This window comes from Melospiza melodia, chromosome 4, assembly GCF_035770615.1.
Source record: "Melospiza melodia melodia isolate bMelMel2 chromosome 4, bMelMel2.pri, whole genome shotgun sequence".
In the NCBI taxonomy this organism is placed as follows: domain Eukaryota; kingdom Metazoa; phylum Chordata; class Aves; order Passeriformes; family Passerellidae; genus Melospiza; species Melospiza melodia.
The window spans coordinates 21,165,044-21,183,188 of NC_086197.1; the positions used below are offsets into that span (position 1 = coordinate 21,165,044).

The following is an 18,145-nucleotide window of genomic DNA, read 5'->3' on the forward strand; positions in this document are numbered from 1 at the left end:
GGCATTTTACCCAGCTGTCAGAGATAAGAAAGACGGGTACAAACCGACTGGCACAAATTGCATTTATTGTCCAACCCCTGGGCTTGGAGGCCGGATGCTGTCTCTGATTTGGCTTGTTGGGAGCACTACACTCTGGCATTTCCCCGCTCAGATCGGGGCTGGAATGGAGCACCCGAGCGCTGCTGCAGCCTTCAGCTGAGATCAGAGCGACTGCTGCAGCTGCACAGCAAAAGCTGCCCAGGCCATGGCAATAACAGAATCGCTTAGGTAGGAAAAGACTTCTGAGATCATCAAGTTCAACCTGTGACTGAACACCGCCGTGCCAAGCAGACCGTGGCACAGAGTGCCAAGTCCAGCCTTCCCTTGCACACCCTGAGGGCCGGTGACTCCAGCGCCGCCCCGGGCAGGGTGCTGAGGCCGGCCCAGCCCCGCTACGGGCGGGGTCTCCCCGCTGCCCCCCAACCGTTCCTCCCGGCCGCCAGGGGGCGCGCGCGCCCCGCGGGCCCGCGCCTCAGGGGCGGCGACGGCGGGGAGACTGAGGCGAGGCCATGGCGGACCGGCTTACCCAGCTGCAGGACGCCGTCAACTCGGTGAGGCATTTCTCACATTCCATTTTCGGGCCGCTGCTTCCGCTCGCTCGGGGCCGCGGGGCACGGCACGGGCTGCGCCGCCTGTGCGGGGACGCGGTGATGCGATCCCCGCCCGCAGCCCCCCGGCCGGGGGAATGGCCGCGGGTGTGCGTTGCGCTCCCTCCACACGGCCGGGATGCTGGGCGGGAGCGGGTGCGCCGGGAGCCGGCTCTCCCGGCTGTGCAGCGCGGCTGTAGCGGTGGGGCAGGGTGATTAACGCCGTGTTAATTGGTGCCGGCAGCTCGCGGACCAGTTCTGTAACGCCATCGGGGTGCTGCAGCAGTGCGGCCCGCCGGCCTCCTTCAGCAACATCCAGACGGCCATAAACAAGGATCAGCCCGTGAACCCCACGGAGGGTGAGTCCGGCTCCCCGCATCTCCTGCACACGAAACGTGCGGCGGGGCAGTGCGCTCGGGAATGCAAAATGCGGCCTCGGCAAATAATTCCCCCTTAGCTGGTGGAGGTTAAATCGTCTATGGATGTCGGCTGCACTTTCTGCTTAGCATTGTGACAGCAGAGTTGTGCTTGTTTCTCGTAATTCCCTGAGTGATTGCCTGAGTTGTGCTGTGTTTTGTGCAGAGTATGCCCAGCTGTTCGCAGCTCTGATCGCTCGCACTGCCAAGGATATCGATGTTCTCATAGATTCCCTGCCCAGTGAAGAATCCACAGCAGCTTTGCAGGTAGGAGTTTTCCTAATTCCAGTATCAGAACGCTCCTGAAGGCAAACTTCCTCCTTTTTTTAAAATGCATTCTTTCATCACTAAACCATGGCATCACTGAAAAATTATTTAAGTACAAATCTGAATTTTTCATGAGGGTAGCCTGTGAGTTCTTTGTAGACTTAGTGGAAATACTGAACTTGCATCTAGTTCCAAATAAGATTATAATCAGTAACAATATTTTAGACCTAATTTTCTGTTGCAATGTAAAAAAAAAAAAGGTGGTTTATCATGCCACCACTATACTGGAAACTGCTCACCCTTTTTTTTTTCAGATATTAACAGAACAAATATAACAGTACTGATGCTTTGTGCATTGTTTTATTCTTTTTTTTCCCCTTGTGCAATAATTCATATTATCTTACATTTCATTTTGTAGCCACCTAACCAACACCATGGAAGTCCTTTGCTCTTCAGCTTTGTTTCTGGTTAAAGAGTTTGCAGGGTGTCCTTTAAGTTCTTCAGCTCTGTCACAAAATAATTCCGTCACTTTTTAATAACAAGGAGTCTTCCTTTGAACCAGTCAAACTTGGTTTTTATTTTTTTTCCTGTTGTTTCACAGATTTTACCTATTAAAACCATCTTTTTTTTTAATGACTCTTAATGGCTGGATTTCCATCAATTGTTTCCTTTTTGGAATGCATAAAGTATGTAGAATACAAACCTGATGACCACCTTTAAGTTCATCTAGAAGCTTTAAACCTGCATTGATATTCTGTAACCATTCAAAAGGGTTTTACAGAAGATTGACAGCGAATGGGCCAAAGAGAAATGATTTGGCAGTGGCATCACGTTTGGTTTTAAACAGAGGAGGTGAAATTTGGGAACTTTTCTAGTCACAGTAATTGCTGAACATCCTAATTGGCCTCGTCAACACTAGCATAATTTCCTATAAGTGCATTTTTAATAGCTGAAGATAGAATGCCTGCTGCAGACAAATTTCAGTTTATTCTGTGACTGAGCAGGGTCTGATCAAAGTGGCAGCTGGTGTGGGCAAAGCAGGGTGCTCCAGAAGGAGGAGCTGGTGATCCATAGGGATATGCTTTCCTTAGAGGTGATACTTCAACAGTTTCTTGCTGTCTTAATGAAGAACTTCATGTCACAAAAATTTCTGATACTTTCTGTCTGGTTGTCTGGTAAGATTTTAAGATAAATTAGCTTGGATTCCATCACTTGGATTCCAGTTTTTTTATTTTCTCTTCCTTAATTTGGTGCGGTGTTAAATATTCTGATAGTCTTCAAAGAAATGGTTATGAAGATGCTTGAAACACTCTCAAATATGCACTATAGGTTTAGTTGAGAAGTGGTAGATAATACTTGGTTAATTAGAAACTAGAAAAAAGTTGTTTATACTAAAGTTGTCTTGGTGTGTGTTTCAGATCTGCGTCTTGTCTTAAATTATAAAAGGAGCTGCTAGATGAATGCTCAGCACAATTTACCTGCCCCTTGTGAGTTCCCTTCTGGTGAAGTTGACAGTACAAATTCTGCTCTAATCCGTGAATTAGTTGCAGTCAACTATTAAACAAGAGAACCTTTTTCTTTTTAGGGAGCACCAGCTGTTTCCTCAGTATCCTTGAGTAGCAAAGTCACTTTGGGGTTCTGTTGAAGATCTTGCTTTTCCCTGTTGCCTGATATCAAAAGAGTGTTAAAATAGTAGAATTAAAAGCAGGCCTTTATTGGAAGCTTCCAGGTGTCCCAACGGTCATGGGCACACCCAGCATCAGATTTCTACAATTTTGTGAGTTTAACAAATTAGCATATCTAATAAATATTGCCAATTAGAAGAGTCGTTGGTTAGGTAGTTTTCCCTGCATTCTGCCCCATTGGAGTTGTTCCAGGGGCTTCTTTGCCCCATTTCTTGAGTGTTCCCAGATTCTGGTTGGAAAACAAAACATCCCAGTCAAGCTTCTTCATAAGAATAAGACTGAACAGAGTTCCAAGTATGCATTAGAAGGTTTAGCTTATTGTTCTAGAGGGAAACGGTAGGAAGAACACTAGGACTATGTGATAGTAGTATCCAGAGGTACAAATATATGAAAAATACATAAACAGCCAAAAATCTGTGGGCATGATCCCGGTTTTGCTTTGAAGGCTGCGAGCCTGCACCGGCTGGAGGAGGAGAACCACGAGGCGGCGGCGCGGCTGGAGGAGGTGGTGTACCGCGGGGATGTGCTGCTCGAGAAGATCCAGAGCGCCCTGGCCGACATCGCCCAGTCGCAGCTGAAGACGCGCAGCGGCACCCACAGCCAGCCCCTGCCCGACTCGTAGCGCCAGGGGGCAGCGCGGCCCTGCCCGAGAGCCTCGGGAACGCCTCTGGGTACCCCGGCAATGGCTGGGCTGGCCCGGCCCTCCCGCGGGGTGCCCGCGCTCGGCTCCGCGGCGGGAGCGGCGGCTTTGGGCAGCTCGGCTGCGGGTTTTGTGTGAGACACGCTTCTGCAGGGGCTCCATTACGGATCGGCGTGGATTGATGTTTCTTTGATTTAAAACGAGTTTTCTGTTCACAAATATGACTTTGATAGAATTTGTTACCTATTACAAGTATTTGTATAAGTTAATCCCACTATGGTCGTGGTATGTTTTTTTTGTAAGCCTCAGACACGTAGGAGTTGGCCAGAGTTCCCTGGAGTCAGTGCTGTGAATGCAGTGATGGTCATGTTTTAATTAACAGCACTGGTAACGTTGATTGGCTGCTTTAGCACCCTTTACAGAGCATAGGAAAGGATAAGTAAACTCTGATGTTTACAGAGTGATTGTTCGTGTCATTGGCATCGCATTTACAAAGAAATAAACCTGCAGGTGTCTGATATTGACATTTCTTGTTTGTAATGAGCCTTTGAGTCCATTGTTGCCACTGACACTCTTGCTTGTGCTATTTCTCTGCTTTTACTGCTTTTCTGTATTTTCTTGGCAACTGGTGAGTGCCTCTAAAGCAGGCAGTGATGAGGAAGCATTGGATGACTGGATAAAAATCAGCAGTGAGAAAACTGAAGATAGCTTATTACATAAAGTTGCTTTTCAGTGTAAGCAGTGGCTGCTGTATGAATGCTGTGATCATAAGCAGCAAGATTCCTGTTGTCCCCAAGGTGCTCTACAGAGGTGTATTTATCTTCACACACTCAGCCACACAGTGAATTTCTGCTCTTTGTTGTAGGACCAGAGGAATACTAGTGTCTCTTATGATATTTGAAATAAAAACCCAACACCAAACCAGCAGCTAATGTAGTGTTCAAAGCATGAACTTGGGGATAAACTTGCTCATTTTTTGTTGTTTTGAGTTACCAGCCTTGTTATTGCAGGGTGTTGTTTGCTGCCACATAACATCTGCTCATTTCCTGATCAAAACCACCTGTTTCTCTATATATTGACCACACTGTCATGGACTTGAAAGTTACACATATTGCTAATGCACCCAGACAAATCAGAGCAATTCAAAAATGCCTTTAGCATGCAACAAGTGTAGCACAGCACAGTCTTTTAAGGATTAAAAATGACAAAGGTGTTCCTACCTGTAACAAATACTACAACTGTAAGTACTTAATGAGACTGATGTTTAATTGCTTAATAATATTTTATGAAATGTGCTTATCTGTAGTCATAAATTTAATCTGCTGTTGTGGAACTCTTGTACTATCAGATTCTGCAGAAGGAAAAAAAGACTGGAGGGTGAACAGACTACAGTACAGCCCTAGGCCTATGGCAGCTTGTCCTTGATTCATTTTGCCCATGTCCTGGGGAGGCTTGAGAGGCCAGATTTTCATTTGAAGTCAGTCCTGGGGCCTGGTTTTGGTTTTTTTCTGGAAAAACTACATCTAGTGCTTCTCAAGATGGTTTGGATTAGGGTGGGGTGAATTTTTGTTGTTTTTTTTTTCTTTTTGAATTAATGGACTTGAAAAGAGGGAAAAGTTTGGGCTTTGTAGATTTTTTTTTTTTTGAGATGTCTTAAATTGAGATATGTTGCTGGAAAAGGGATTTGATCTTCATAGCAGATTCCCTGTTACAGCTTAACATGTGCATCGCCTCACACTTGTTAACTGGGGTACTGTGGGAGACAGTGCATCTTCAGGAACCACAGTTCTCATTTCATAGCCTTCTATTCTTTTATTCCTGAAACCTGCTCTATTTCTGCAGCCTGATGCTGCCTCACTGTGGAAGCTCTTGCTTCTAGTTGCTGTTTAAGCACCAAATAATGGTCACACTTGGAAATAGACCTTAACCAGAGATATAAATAAGTTTCATCATAAGTATGTTAGATGTTTCAGCACTTGAGCTATTGTAGATTTTCACCTGCTGTGTCACAGTCTGCAGCTTGGTCAGCAAAGTGTGTATCTTCTGTTGGATCTGACACAAGAAAATAGGGGAAACATTGATTTGCTACAGCTGTTTAATGGACAAAGCATTAGATAGGGGCTGGAGATGTGGATTCCTTTGCCCTTTATCATGTGCTGATTTGTCCAGCTGCTGCTATTGGGGTTTGAACATCTCTGTTCAGAACACACTGTGTGTTGGTATTGACCTGCTTGTACTCAGGCAAGAATTGTTGGGCATGCAGGATTTTTCCTATTTTCATTGCATTAGAAAGGGGTTGGGAGTCAGAGAATCATAGAATGAGATGGGACCTTAAAGCTAGTCTCATTCCAACCCCCTGCTGGACACCTTCCACTATCCCAGCTTGCTCAGAGCCCCATCCAGCCTGGCTTTGGACACTGCCAGGGATGGAGCAGCCACAGCTTCTCTGGGCAACCTGTTCCAAGGCCTCAGCACCATCACAGGGAAGAATTTTTTTCTTCATATCCAATCTAAACCTGCTCTCTGTCAGTGTGAAGCCATTGCCCCTTGTCCTGTCACTCCAGGCCCTTGTCAAGAGTCTCTCTCCATCTTTCCTGTGGGCTCCCTTCAGGCACTGCAAGGCCACAGTGAGGTCACCCCAAAGCCTTCTCTTCTCCAGGCTGAACAATCCCAATTCCCTCAGCCTTTCCTCCCAGCAGAGCTGCTCCATCCCTCTGCTCCCCTTGGTGTCCCTGCTCTGGCCTGGCTCCAGCAGCTCCCTGTCCTTGCTGTGCTGGGCCCAGGGCTGGATGCAGCCCTGCAGGGGGCTCAGCAGAGAGGGGCACAGGGGCAGAATCCCCCCTGCCCTGCTGCCCTGGGGCTCTGGGTGCAGCCCAGCACAGGGGGGCTCTGGGTTGGGGCAGGGCCAGCTCTCACCCACAGCCCCCAGGTCCTTCAGCCAGGGCTGCTCCCTCTGCTCATCCCCAGCCTGTGTGACATTGTGTCTTCCTTGAGAAGCCTTGGCTGCTTCCCAGATTTTAATACCAGAGAGAGGGGGATGAAGTGGGGGGAAAACAAAGTGGACATAGCAGCTGGTAACAAACGTATGAGATTACCTGCAAGAGAGTTGTGAAAGGAAACTTAGGTTGAGACAAGAGAATTGATAGAGGCAGAGCACGTGGGAAGAAAACAAAAGTATTGAGCAATGGTTCTGCATGTTATGTTGGACAAGGAGTACTGTCCAGTGAACAAATTGTGCTTTGAAGAAAGATAGTACAGAGCATAATGGAAAATTCCATTGAAAAACAATCTCAGCTACTTGAAATGAGCAGGAGCATCTCACGCTGGGAATCCATACAGCCCACTGGCAAAGATGTTGGAATCAATTTAGTAAACATAAGCAACTGATCAAAGCCTAATAGTCCTTACTATAAACAACCATGCTTGGAGGAAAGGAACACCTCGCAGCAGCTGTTCTCTTTTTCAGAGACAAGAGTACAGAGGAATTTGTACACTTGTTTTTAAAGGTATTGGGGAAAGTGCATTGACATTATTTTACCTTAATATCTGTATAGAGTTAATCTTGGCTTCTAATGCAGATGATCTTGGAAGATCTGGGAGCTTCTGCTGTGTGTGGCATGGGGAAAGTGCCTTGACCATTCCCACAGACTTGATATCAAAAGATTTGGGGAGTTTTCAACAATACAGGTGAGAGACTGGCAGGCTGGAGAGCTCCTCTGCTCAGATGGAGCTCAGACCTTGGTACACAGCAGGCTGAGCATGAGCCAGCACTGGCCCAGGAATACAACGGGCCAGCAGCATCCCGGGCTGCGTTAGGGGGAGCACAGCCTGGAGGTCAGGAAAGTGATCACTTTCCTGTGTTCAGCACGTGTTGGAGCACACCTGGAACACTCCCAACAGTGTGGGCCCCCAGGGTCAGCATGGGCTGGAGCACATCCCCTGTGAGCCCAGGCTGAGGGAGCTAGGCTGGGAACAGGAATGACTTTGGGACACCTAAGAGCAGCCTGCCTGTGGGATGGCTTTGGGGACACCTAACCAGCAGCCTGCCCACACCTGTGGGGGCTTATGAAAGGACAGGACCAGGCTGTTGACAGTGGTGCTTGGCAGAAGGAGAATGATGGTGGACAGAGATTGGAACAACACAGATTCAGACTGGTCACAAGGAAAAGCGTTTTCCACATTGGGACAAATAAATTTTGCAACACAGTCCCCAGAGAAGCTGAAAATCCTGGTGGGATTTTTCAAGACTTGGCTGCTTCAAGCTCTGGCCAGTCTCATCTGACCTCACAGCTGACTGACCTCTGCTCAGAAGGTGGAATCAGACTCCTCCTGAGGTCCCTCCTCTTAATCCTGTGGATACGAGACATGCACAGCTTCAGAAAGAGCCAGCCACATGTTAAGGAATGTTGTGTCCCTGTTATAGAAAGGCAGATCTGGAGGGCAGAAAACTTGAGGTATCTCATATCAGCTCATTCCTATTGATGAGACTTTGTGGTGTGCTGGGAGGCCACTGAGTTGACCTTATGTGTGGTGTGAAATTCCACGCTGTAGCGACCCAAGTTTCCAACAGGTGCCCTTGGAGAGTGTGATATGCAAAATCCACATCCTACACTTAGAGAAAATTGATCTGTCAGATGATGCTGACTCACTGTTAGACAAAGGCAGACTCCTCTACAGAAAGAAATTGTGTTTTACATCACTTGTTATATAGTCTTACATAAGAAATAACAAAAGTACAATTTTAAGGGATTAAACCTGAGGCTAGAGTAAAAGTTTTATTCTAGTTTTTATTTAAGATCTGTGGAAGAAAGCTTGAATGACTTTTATTGACTTAAAACCATTTTATTGATTGACTGACAGTAACTTTTTACCTGTAACCCATGTTCTAGCAACAAAGAGCACAGAAAACAAAGTTTGCCAGCTTATGTTCACATTTCAGGTATGTCAGCACAGTTTTAGGTGCTTGCCTTAAGTGGCATCCACAGTGGAAATGATCTTCAGGAAGCTTCTGTCTGTTTCAATGTTTTTAGTGTCACATGCTTTGAAGGAGTGCAGCTTGACAATGACTGCATGCTGTTTGTGTACACTTAGATGCAGGTTTTATATTTATTTTTGTTTCCTGGAAAGCCTTGTAGGCTTGTTCACTGTAGCTAGACCAGGAATGTTATATTCTTGCTGCTGCTGCTCTACTCACCCAACATGGACAAGCAGCTGAACACATTCACCTCATGCTCTGAGCACAAAGGATTGTCTATTTTACAGCTATTTACACCAGAACCATGTTTCTTTTGAATTTCTGTTTGTACCTAACACTCAAAAAAGTATAACACAACAGTGCAAATGGTTTTCCACTTACCATTTTAACTTGATATTTGCTTACTGTAAATATTTCTTGGGTCCTCGGGTTTAGTCTCTTACACACTCCACTGATGGCCTAAATGAATAATTTTGTGAAGTAGAAATTTGTAGCTGAGTAGGGACTGTGTAATTTTGCTCTGAGACATCCTTCCTCCACCCTGCCCACTTAAAAAGAGAAGACTGGAATAAAAGCCTTCTTTCAGGAAAAAATGTACTCCATTCTATTGGCTGTGTGGGAAAGCAATTAAATGCACATTAACTTTCCACAAGTGCTACAAAAAAATCTCAATTGCTTTCTCAAGCCATGACCTGAGAGAGAGAAGCCACATTCATTAAAGGAAGCACAACACCTTTGAAGCTAAGAGCTCAGAATAAGAGAGCCCTTACCCTTGAGGTTGTGGAGATAGGGCTTCTGCAGGAGTTTCTTGGTGCTTTCTCCAGGTATTGCAGAATGATGAATAGGCAAAAGTAACAGTATATGTGCTTGGTACCTTCCACTGGGAAAGACAGGGGAAGGCAGATTTTATTTCAGCACTCAAGAAGGTCGATATAGAAGGAAAAATGTCAGGGCAGTCAGGATACAATTGTTCCCAACCTAACAAACCTTACTGGAAAGAAAAAAAATCTTGTTCCCTCTCTCTGTTTTCTCTCCAGAGGTATCAGAAAAAGTGTGGGTTCTCCTAACAATCAGCCTGCCATTTTATTTTGAATGCTCATGTCAGCAAACAATATAAGCAATGATTCATGCCAAAAACTGGGCAGTGTTTCGATGTGCCAGTGAGCACCCTGGGTGTTTACTGGATTTGGGACTGAAGGCACAGCTTTGGCAATGGAGGTTTTCTCTTGGTGGTGGTCTAAAATCAGCAGTAGGCTGCTGCCAGGAAGCTTTCCCTGTGTGGCAGTGCAGTGAGAGTGCAGTAATTTGTCCAGCTGCAGAAAAGCCACCGGAATCATCCAGCTGTTGTCATATGGTGATGGATGGAGTGGAAGCAGATCCTGTATTTCCCTGGTCCCAGGTACGTGTGTGTGAAGCTAAGGAGGCATCCTGACTGTCCTCAACACCACAAAGCAGAACATGTGCAGCTCCTGTGGGATTTACAGAGACACAGTGTAAAATCATGGAAGGGAAACACTGCAGAGAAGAAGAAAAACATCTTGGATTGATTCAAGGGCAGTGAGTGAGTATGTAATGCCACCTCTCAGCAGATGTCCTGGTGTCCCTCCTTGCTCCCCACAGTGTCAGTCAGGGCTAGGGCTGCAGCATGGATGTGCATTCACCCTCAGCAATGGAGAAGCCAAGTCACACCTAAATTTGATTACTAAAGAATGCATGATGTCCTTCTTCCCCAAAAGGCACTGAGTTGAACATAAAATGATGGAACTGGTTCAATTTACATGGTTTTAATTTGTGCTGTGGGAGCCAGCTATGGAAAGGTACCTAAAGCAGATCTGGGTGGAGTGTTCCAGCTTGCTTCTGGCATCCAAGAGCCCAAAGCTGAGTACTTTAGCAAGGGAGAATCACATTCCCAGGCACTCTATAGGGCCTGAGGTTTTCAGGTGCCAGACAGATCCATGGGGAGCACAGGATGGGATCTGCCCTTGCTGGTGTTGGTCAACAGCAAGAGAAATCCTTCCTGTGGTTCCAACAGGCTGGCTTTTGTGCTGAGAGGGAGTGAAATCCTCCAGTGAGGCAGAAGGAGCAGCTCTGACTTGTTCTGGTGTGCTCAAGCATGCAAAGGGCAAATCTGCTCTGGCATTAGTATTTTTCAGCAGAGAACAATTGTGTTTGGCTGCTTCCTCTGCAGGTATTTTGAAGCAGCTTCAGGTGAATGAGTTGGGATCCACTTGCACATTTGTGGTTCCTTCCACCTGAAATTGACCAATTAAAAGTAATTGAGTAATAAATCCCTGCCAACCTGCTTAACAGGAGAAGGAATTCAGGAGGTGGGGCAAGATAAAAGGCAGGGGTTTTAATCTCAGGTGTAGCTGGATAGTGAGGGATCAGTTTTCTCTTCACAAATGTTGTCATGAGCTTGTGTGATATAACAAAATGGCTCAGCATCTGTAGATGCCAGTGATCCTGAACTGTGTGACTTGTTCTTTATGACAAGGTCATATTTAATTGTCTGTTGTGTAACAGTGGAAATTACCTCATCTGAAGGCCTGACTTTGATGGGCTGTGGAATACAAAGTAAATTGTAGGCTACAATGCAAAAAAACATTCATTTCAGAAAAAATCTATCAGGAAGAATTCTATGGAGCAGAGTCAGAAATTAATCTGATTATTAGAGTAATGAAGTGATAATATTTACCACAAAAGCAAGATATCCTGCACAGCTCTTTGTGCTTGGTGGCTGCCAGAATAAAGCTGCAACAATGTAACTTCTGAAATAACAAAGTTAAAGTGCAAACGAGTTGTTGTTCTCCTCCTAAAGGGAACTTGTGGTTCATTTCTGTCCACCCAATCTTACAGTGAGTGACAGCAGAATTTTGGCAGTTAACTGTACATTTTCCAGAGTCACCTGTGTTCAGTCCAAGCCATTGTGACTTATTGCTTTTCAAAAAAACATCAGCCCCAACCTTAGTGACAGGGATTGTTAAAATTCTCTGTTGCCTCTTCATGGTATAGAACTGGATTATTTCTTAGATTCAAGCGCTTCATCTCTTACTCCTGCGGGGAATGGGCACCTTACCTGTACCCTTGATTATCTGTGCTCACTTCCTGTGGTTTTCCAGTATTGGTGGCTCCTGGGCCGTGGTGGTGTGGATACTGTGTTTGGGTTGTAGCACTGGATTCTTGGAACTAAACACCACGTGGTGCTGTGCAGCAGGTTTTGCCCCCCTCTGGCAGCCCCTTCCACTTTCATCCTGTGTTCAGACCTTGTTACGTGAATTCCGACCAGCACACGCACAAAACCTGATCTCTGGTGTTAGCAGAGATTTATTACTCTCCCCCACTGAGGTCAAAGGGGATGGGATTTCCCAGAAATGAGAGTGCAGGACTGCACTGGAATGCTTGTGAGGAGACATTGCACCGCACAACTTTGAATTCCCTTTTTTGCTTATGATTCATAATCCTGACGTACTCAGGAACTCTCGACCAGACACAATAGAGGCAGCTGCTGCACTTGCCAGAAATGCATTGTTCTGGTGTTTTAACCCTCCTTAACCTTGTGCTGAGGAGAGAAGTGTCCAAAATTGGTTATGAGGAGGCACTCTCCCTTGTGACCACCTGGATGGATTCCTTTCTTTCAAAATCTTCAGCTCAGTCCTTTGAGAGCACGTCTTCAGCTCAGTCTCAGTCGAGAAGAGCACAGCTGTAGAGAACAAAGAGTCTCTGTTTGAACTGTCTGTGGTCATGTTTGTTCACAGTTTTCAAGGGATACCCACACACCATTCTGTCAAACACTAGATTCAATGTCAGGCTTTTCTCTCAAAAATGTTCCACCTTGCCTGGAATTACTCACATTGTCACTCATCCAGACAGATGGATTGAGAATGCATGGATGTGGTCCATGTTCTAGTGGGAGGAGGGAGAAGTCACAGCCTCCAGTCTTTGCACACAGACACGGACTAAAAGTGGAAAAGGGATGCAAAGATTCACCATTCCAGAACAGTCTGTAACCCCAGGTTGAATAGCTTCAGGTGCTGAGCATGGAGATGAATAAAATCCCACTTGAGAGACTTGAGGGAGTTCTCAGATTCACTCCATGGGCACAGCTTTCAGAAGGATACAATTCATGCCTCTTTTAAAGGAAGTCTGGCTTGACCTACATACTCCCGGAACAGACACTTGAGACAGGAAGTCCCTAGCACAGCTAGATTTGGTGGCTAATTAAACTGAATAAACAAAGAGGAGTTAGTAGAAAACAAAAGGTGAACATTGTGCACAAGTTTTTATTATTGCAATAATAAATTGCACCGATACACTGTCTGGAGGGACAGGTGTTACTGTTTGTCCATCCAAACCCAGCATTTTGCCTTGGAGCAGTAGGAAAGGATTTCCTTTGTGTCCCTCTTTGAGCAGCTTTAAGGAGATCTACCCAAAGAACCGCAGAACTGCTCCATTCCATGCTGGCCACCAGATGAGGTGGCATCAGCTGGGGACAAAGCTGGCCTTTGTTACCTGGGAGGGTGGCAAATGTGTGTGTGAGGGGCAAGGATGGGGCAATTTACTCAAAAGACAAATCAGTCACGTTCCGCAGTGCAGACAGATCTGTGTGCCCACCACACTCCAGCTGTGCCTGCAGTCTGACAAGATAAAAGACCAGGGAAAGACTAGGACCTGCTGTAATTCAACAGCAGCTTAAAGGGGAGGTGTGTCCCTTTGTCACCGGGGCCACATGCACAACGATGACCAAAGCCACAGTGTCCTCTGGACATGACACTACAACATGAAAGCTGTATTTGTAGAGTTTCCTGTCTGAGGCTGATTTTCTCCCCATGCAGCCAGTGAGGTGCCACATTTTGGAGCACAATAATGCTCCAAACCCAGGAAACCATTTAATCAGGTGTTTTAAGCTTGCATGCCTTAATACTGCAAAGGATGGGGATTTACAATAAATAAACTCTGTGAAATGGGTATAAGTTGGGGGGAAAAATAGCCTGAATGCCTGAAAGGTTTAGAGATCCAGAATATATCAACAATGTGCTGTAATTACTCTTTGTATTAATGCCTCTGTCACTGCTACAGCTTTCAGAAAACAACCTTTTCTAACTGTCTCTATTTGGAGGTAGAAAAAGCAGTCTAGGATGACTCACAGGTGTCTGGAAAGGCCAGGATACTTTTCTCCTTGCATGTTTCATCACAGTATTTTTAAGAAATTACTGTAGAGTGATGTCACTCAAGGAAAATGTCATCCCACCAGAGCTGCCCACAAGTTTGCCTTTATAAAGAAGGTTGAATAGTTCAGTCTGTGTTATTGGTTAAGCTGACCACATATTTCTCACTGATCACATTTTCTTTGATGTCCTTTTGGAGAGGGCATGGCACAGGGATTTTGCAGACATACCTCATTCCCATGTCTGCTGTGTTTACTTATCACATGTTTGGAGATACCTGCTCTGGCATATCAATGTTAAAACCAGCTTCAGGTGCTGAGCAGGGAGAAGAATAATCCCATTTGAGAGACTTCAGGGAGTTCTCAGATTCACTCCACAGGCACAGCATTCAGAGGGATGCAATTCATGCCTCTCTTAAGGGTAAGCTGGCTTGACCTAAATATTCCTGGAACAGACTCTAACCAGGAAGCCCCCAGACACAGCTAGCCAGATTTGGTGGCTAATTAAAGTAAATATAGGACAGGTAATAGACAGCAAAAGGTGAACATTGTGCACAATGTTTTGTTATTGGGTACTGAGGTCACCATATCAGACTTCAACAATTTGTCCTCACTAGGGCTTGTCATGTGCCACCTGAGAACCAGAGTGGGTGTCAGTACAGAGGAGTCTTTGGTACCTCTGCTTCTGGCCAGTGAATTATGTGCTTGTCCCACTGTCCCTGGAGCCAGACTCCATTTCCAGACTCATGAGAAATACAGATGATTATTCTAAACTGAGCTATGTCAGTACAGCAAAATGATTCCAAGTGTCAGAAGATGGGAGACAGAAAGAGGGAGGACAGTAATTCACTAACAGATGATAAACATAACATACTGCAGGCATCACACAGTTGTTAATTTACTATCTCTGCATCTGGTCTCCTTGACCCATCACCTGCTCTGCCTTTACACTGAGTTAGAGCCAAGGCAGCTGGATTCACCAGCTTAATCCCATGGATGCTGCCCCTCAACCCAGCATTTCCTACATCATCCACTTTGCAAAGCTTTTCACATCCCATTTTTGCCTGGCAGGTGCTGTCTGTGTCTGCCAGACTCCTGTGGCACCTCTTTCCAGTCACTTCCCTGGGCTCTCTCAAAGGCTCTATGCCCTCAAGGACCTGGCACAGCTGTCCTCCCAAAACCCAGCAGCCTCACAGCTGGCTCTGCTGCCCCAAACCCCTTCATGCTGCTGTGGGAGCAGTGCTTCCTCCAGAAAAACTGAGCTGCTGTCTCAGGAGAGAGAAGCTGTTATCAGGAACAGAGGAGATCAGGAACATCTCAGCCATGGGCTTTGTCATGCCTGTTGTCAGGGACAGGAGAAGGGAAATCTGTGCCAAAGGAGGAGAGGAGAGGAGAGGAGAGGAGAGGAGAGGAGAGGAGAGGAGAGGAGAGGAGAGGAGAGGAGAGGAGAGGAGAGGAGAGGAGAGGAGAGGAGAGGAGAGGAGAGGAGAGGAGAGGAGAGGAGAGGAGAGGAGAGGAGAGGAGAGGAGAGGAGAGGAGAGGAGAGGAGAGGAGAGGAGAGGAGAGGAGAGGAGAGGAGAGGAGAGGAGAGGAGAGGAGAAGAATAATTTTTGTCTTTACTCATTTCTTCACATCCTTCCTAATTTTTCTTCTCCCTTATAAATACTTTTACTTGTGAAGGTCGATGTTTCTGTGAGCTCATGGTTCCCTCCCAGCCAGGATGGACACTGTGTGTGCCGTGGGCTGTGGGGGCACAGTGATTTAAACCAGCAGCACTGTTCCCCTTGGAAGCTCTGTCCCCCTGTGATTTTAGGCACAGTATTTCCCAGTGGCACTGCAGATCTCCTTAATGGCAGACAAGCAGTTTGCTGAACCTTTTAAGTGCCTCTGGCTTTTTCACAATATAAAAATAAACCTGTCCTGACCTCTTTTGAACCCATTTCTTTGTAACACGATCTCCACTGATGTTGGAGGGTTCCAAAATCTTTCAGGAAGCATTTTAAGTACAGTGCATTAGACTTGGCCTTCTTTCTGAGCCTGATTCAGCACTTAACGTGTGCACAGCCTGGCCTGTTGGTACTATACCATTCTCTCTGAGCTGTGCACATCCTGAGCTGCCTCTGCTGGGAAGCAATGGATCAGCTTCTCATCATGCTCCCTGTCTGGCCTCAGACTTAGTGCAGAAATTAATGATCCAAGCAAGGGATTAAATCAATCCAATCCCAGCTATATACACTGGAGAATGCCGGTGTCAGCTGGGGCTGCTGTAGCCAGCTCTGTTTATTGGCCTGGGCAGCCTATGCAGTAAAACACCAGCTTGAACCCAAATGCCAGACCCTAGCATCCCCCAATGACAGGGGAAAGTGGATCCAAGCCTGCCTTTAGTGCAGCCAGCTTTCCCTCAGCTTTGGCTGCACCCCTTCATGGCTCTGCTGGAGGGGAGAATGAATGCTACAGAAACACAGATGGTTCCTGTCCCCTCAAAGGCAGCTGCTGTGCTCCTGTCACCACTGGTCCAAGGCTGGTGGCCATTTCTATAACCCAGCATTTCTGTACGTGGACTGGGCACTGGACAAGCCTGAATCTAGCTGTCAAGTGCCCTCTAGACTCCCAAGTGACACCTTACTGCACACAGTAAGGGCTCTTCTGTCAAGTATTGCACACAATTGTTCCTGGATCTGATCCATAAAGCAAAGGCAAATCAGGGTTGATAATTAGAGTAGTGCATGCAGTAAGGCTTTAACTCCTAAGCATGTTTTCCAACTTTACCCCTAAATATCCAAACCCAATCCTATATCTTGTGCATATAAATATGTGCATAGCCACCCCACACACGTACAATGTTTGTCTCTGAACACAAACTTGCACCCGCATTTAACATTTTCATTTTCTTCTATGTGTGACTGAAAGATGAACTGTAAAAATAAACACAAGGAAATTATAATGATTAGGGATCATCTTAGTGTCTTACCACTTGTGTGGTAAGACAATCTCTAGATTGTGCCACGAAATGAGGAGGACCACTAATGACCGAGTCTTCTCTGTTTGTCAGTGCATCTCCCTCCCACCACAGTCTCTCTCTTCTTGGATTCTTCTGTCCTTGTGTGTTTCCCCCCTTCCCACTCATCTTCTCACAGGATATGAGTAAGCAGCACTGAAGTCAAAGTGAGTTACTCACTTCCTGCAGCAGGGAGCTCAGATCCCTGCAGTGCCCACTGCGGGATCGCACCAACACTGAGTGCCTCAGTGGGAACAGACCCTGAGAGAAACAGCTTGCAAGGTTCCTAGCATTTCATGGCTTGAATCTGCTGGGGAAAAAACCTCTGAAGTGCTGTTTCATGTAGTTATACAGAATGAACAGTCATAGTTTAAACACTGTTGTTATATAGATGTGATAAATGGTGTGATATAAATGATGCTTCATGGAAAAAGGACCATAATTTTGTATTTACTTTGAGGCATTTTTATCACTTCTTGGTTTTGTCAAGTGCTTGTTTTATTTTTTTTCAGTTCTATGTCTCTTTGTCCAGGAAATTGTTCAGTCACTTTCTAAAATGAAGCTGGAGCTCAATGGGTACAATGTTTTATATTTACAAAAAATGTCTTATCAGAGCTAGAAATATGATCAAACTGAATTGTTAGATCTGAATAGTTGCAGTCATCCATGGCTGGAGCTTGTTAGAAACCTTCTCAAGTGCTTGAATCTCTCTCTTCTGCTCTAGGAGCCCATCTGGAGTGAACTCTGCCCTTCAAGCAGATTGACTGCATCTTTAAATATTTACTCACACTTCCTCTGGAGGTACAGAGCTCTCAGAAGTACGGCCTCAGAAGCGCCTTCTGAAATATGCTGTGGAGCTTGCACCAAACAACAGCAAGGGCTTCCTGATGGTCCTGCTGCATCCCCAGGGAGCAGCCTGGAAATCTGGCTGGTGATGATCAGGAGAGGAGTTGCTTGGAGAAAAAGCTGCCTCGTGCTTACATGTACTTGGGGTGGGACTTCAAAAACTCTTTTAACTCTAGGATTTGGATTCCAAACTAGAGTTGGGAAAGACAGCCTCTCAAGAGGGTTTCCTTACATGGAAAACTCCTGTTTGGGTGACCCTGCACATGATAAAAGTCTGAAATCTGTAGCGGCATCTGTGGTTGTGTTTTCAAAACTAATCTAGGTAGCATCATGGAGAAATGGTGGCACAACAGTTCTGGAAAATATCCACTCTTAGTATCACTGAGGGAAAGAAGCAGCACTGCAAAATCTATTTCACAGAAGTACACATGATTAACCATGCACAGAAGACCTGTATCCATAAGAGTTGAAGACAGAGGTGAACACCAATACCTGCAATTTTCAGAATAAGAGCATAGAAAAGAAACC

The 18,145-nt window shown here is 45.8% G+C and overlaps 1 protein-coding gene across 1 annotated transcript; it reads left to right on the plus strand.

Moving 5' to 3' along the window:
* The first annotated feature begins 496 nt into the window (after window positions 1-496).
* Window positions 497-4,555, plus strand: MED21 (mediator complex subunit 21). The gene is made up of 4 exons (XM_063154186.1): window positions 497-590; window positions 871-985; window positions 1,209-1,309; window positions 3,440-4,555. The coding sequence occupies exons 1-4, from the start codon at window positions 549-551 to the stop codon at window positions 3,614-3,616; spliced, it is 435 nt and encodes a 144-aa protein (XP_063010256.1). The 5' UTR covers window positions 497-548; the 3' UTR covers window positions 3,617-4,555.
* Window positions 4,556-18,145: the final 13,590 nt, after the last annotated feature.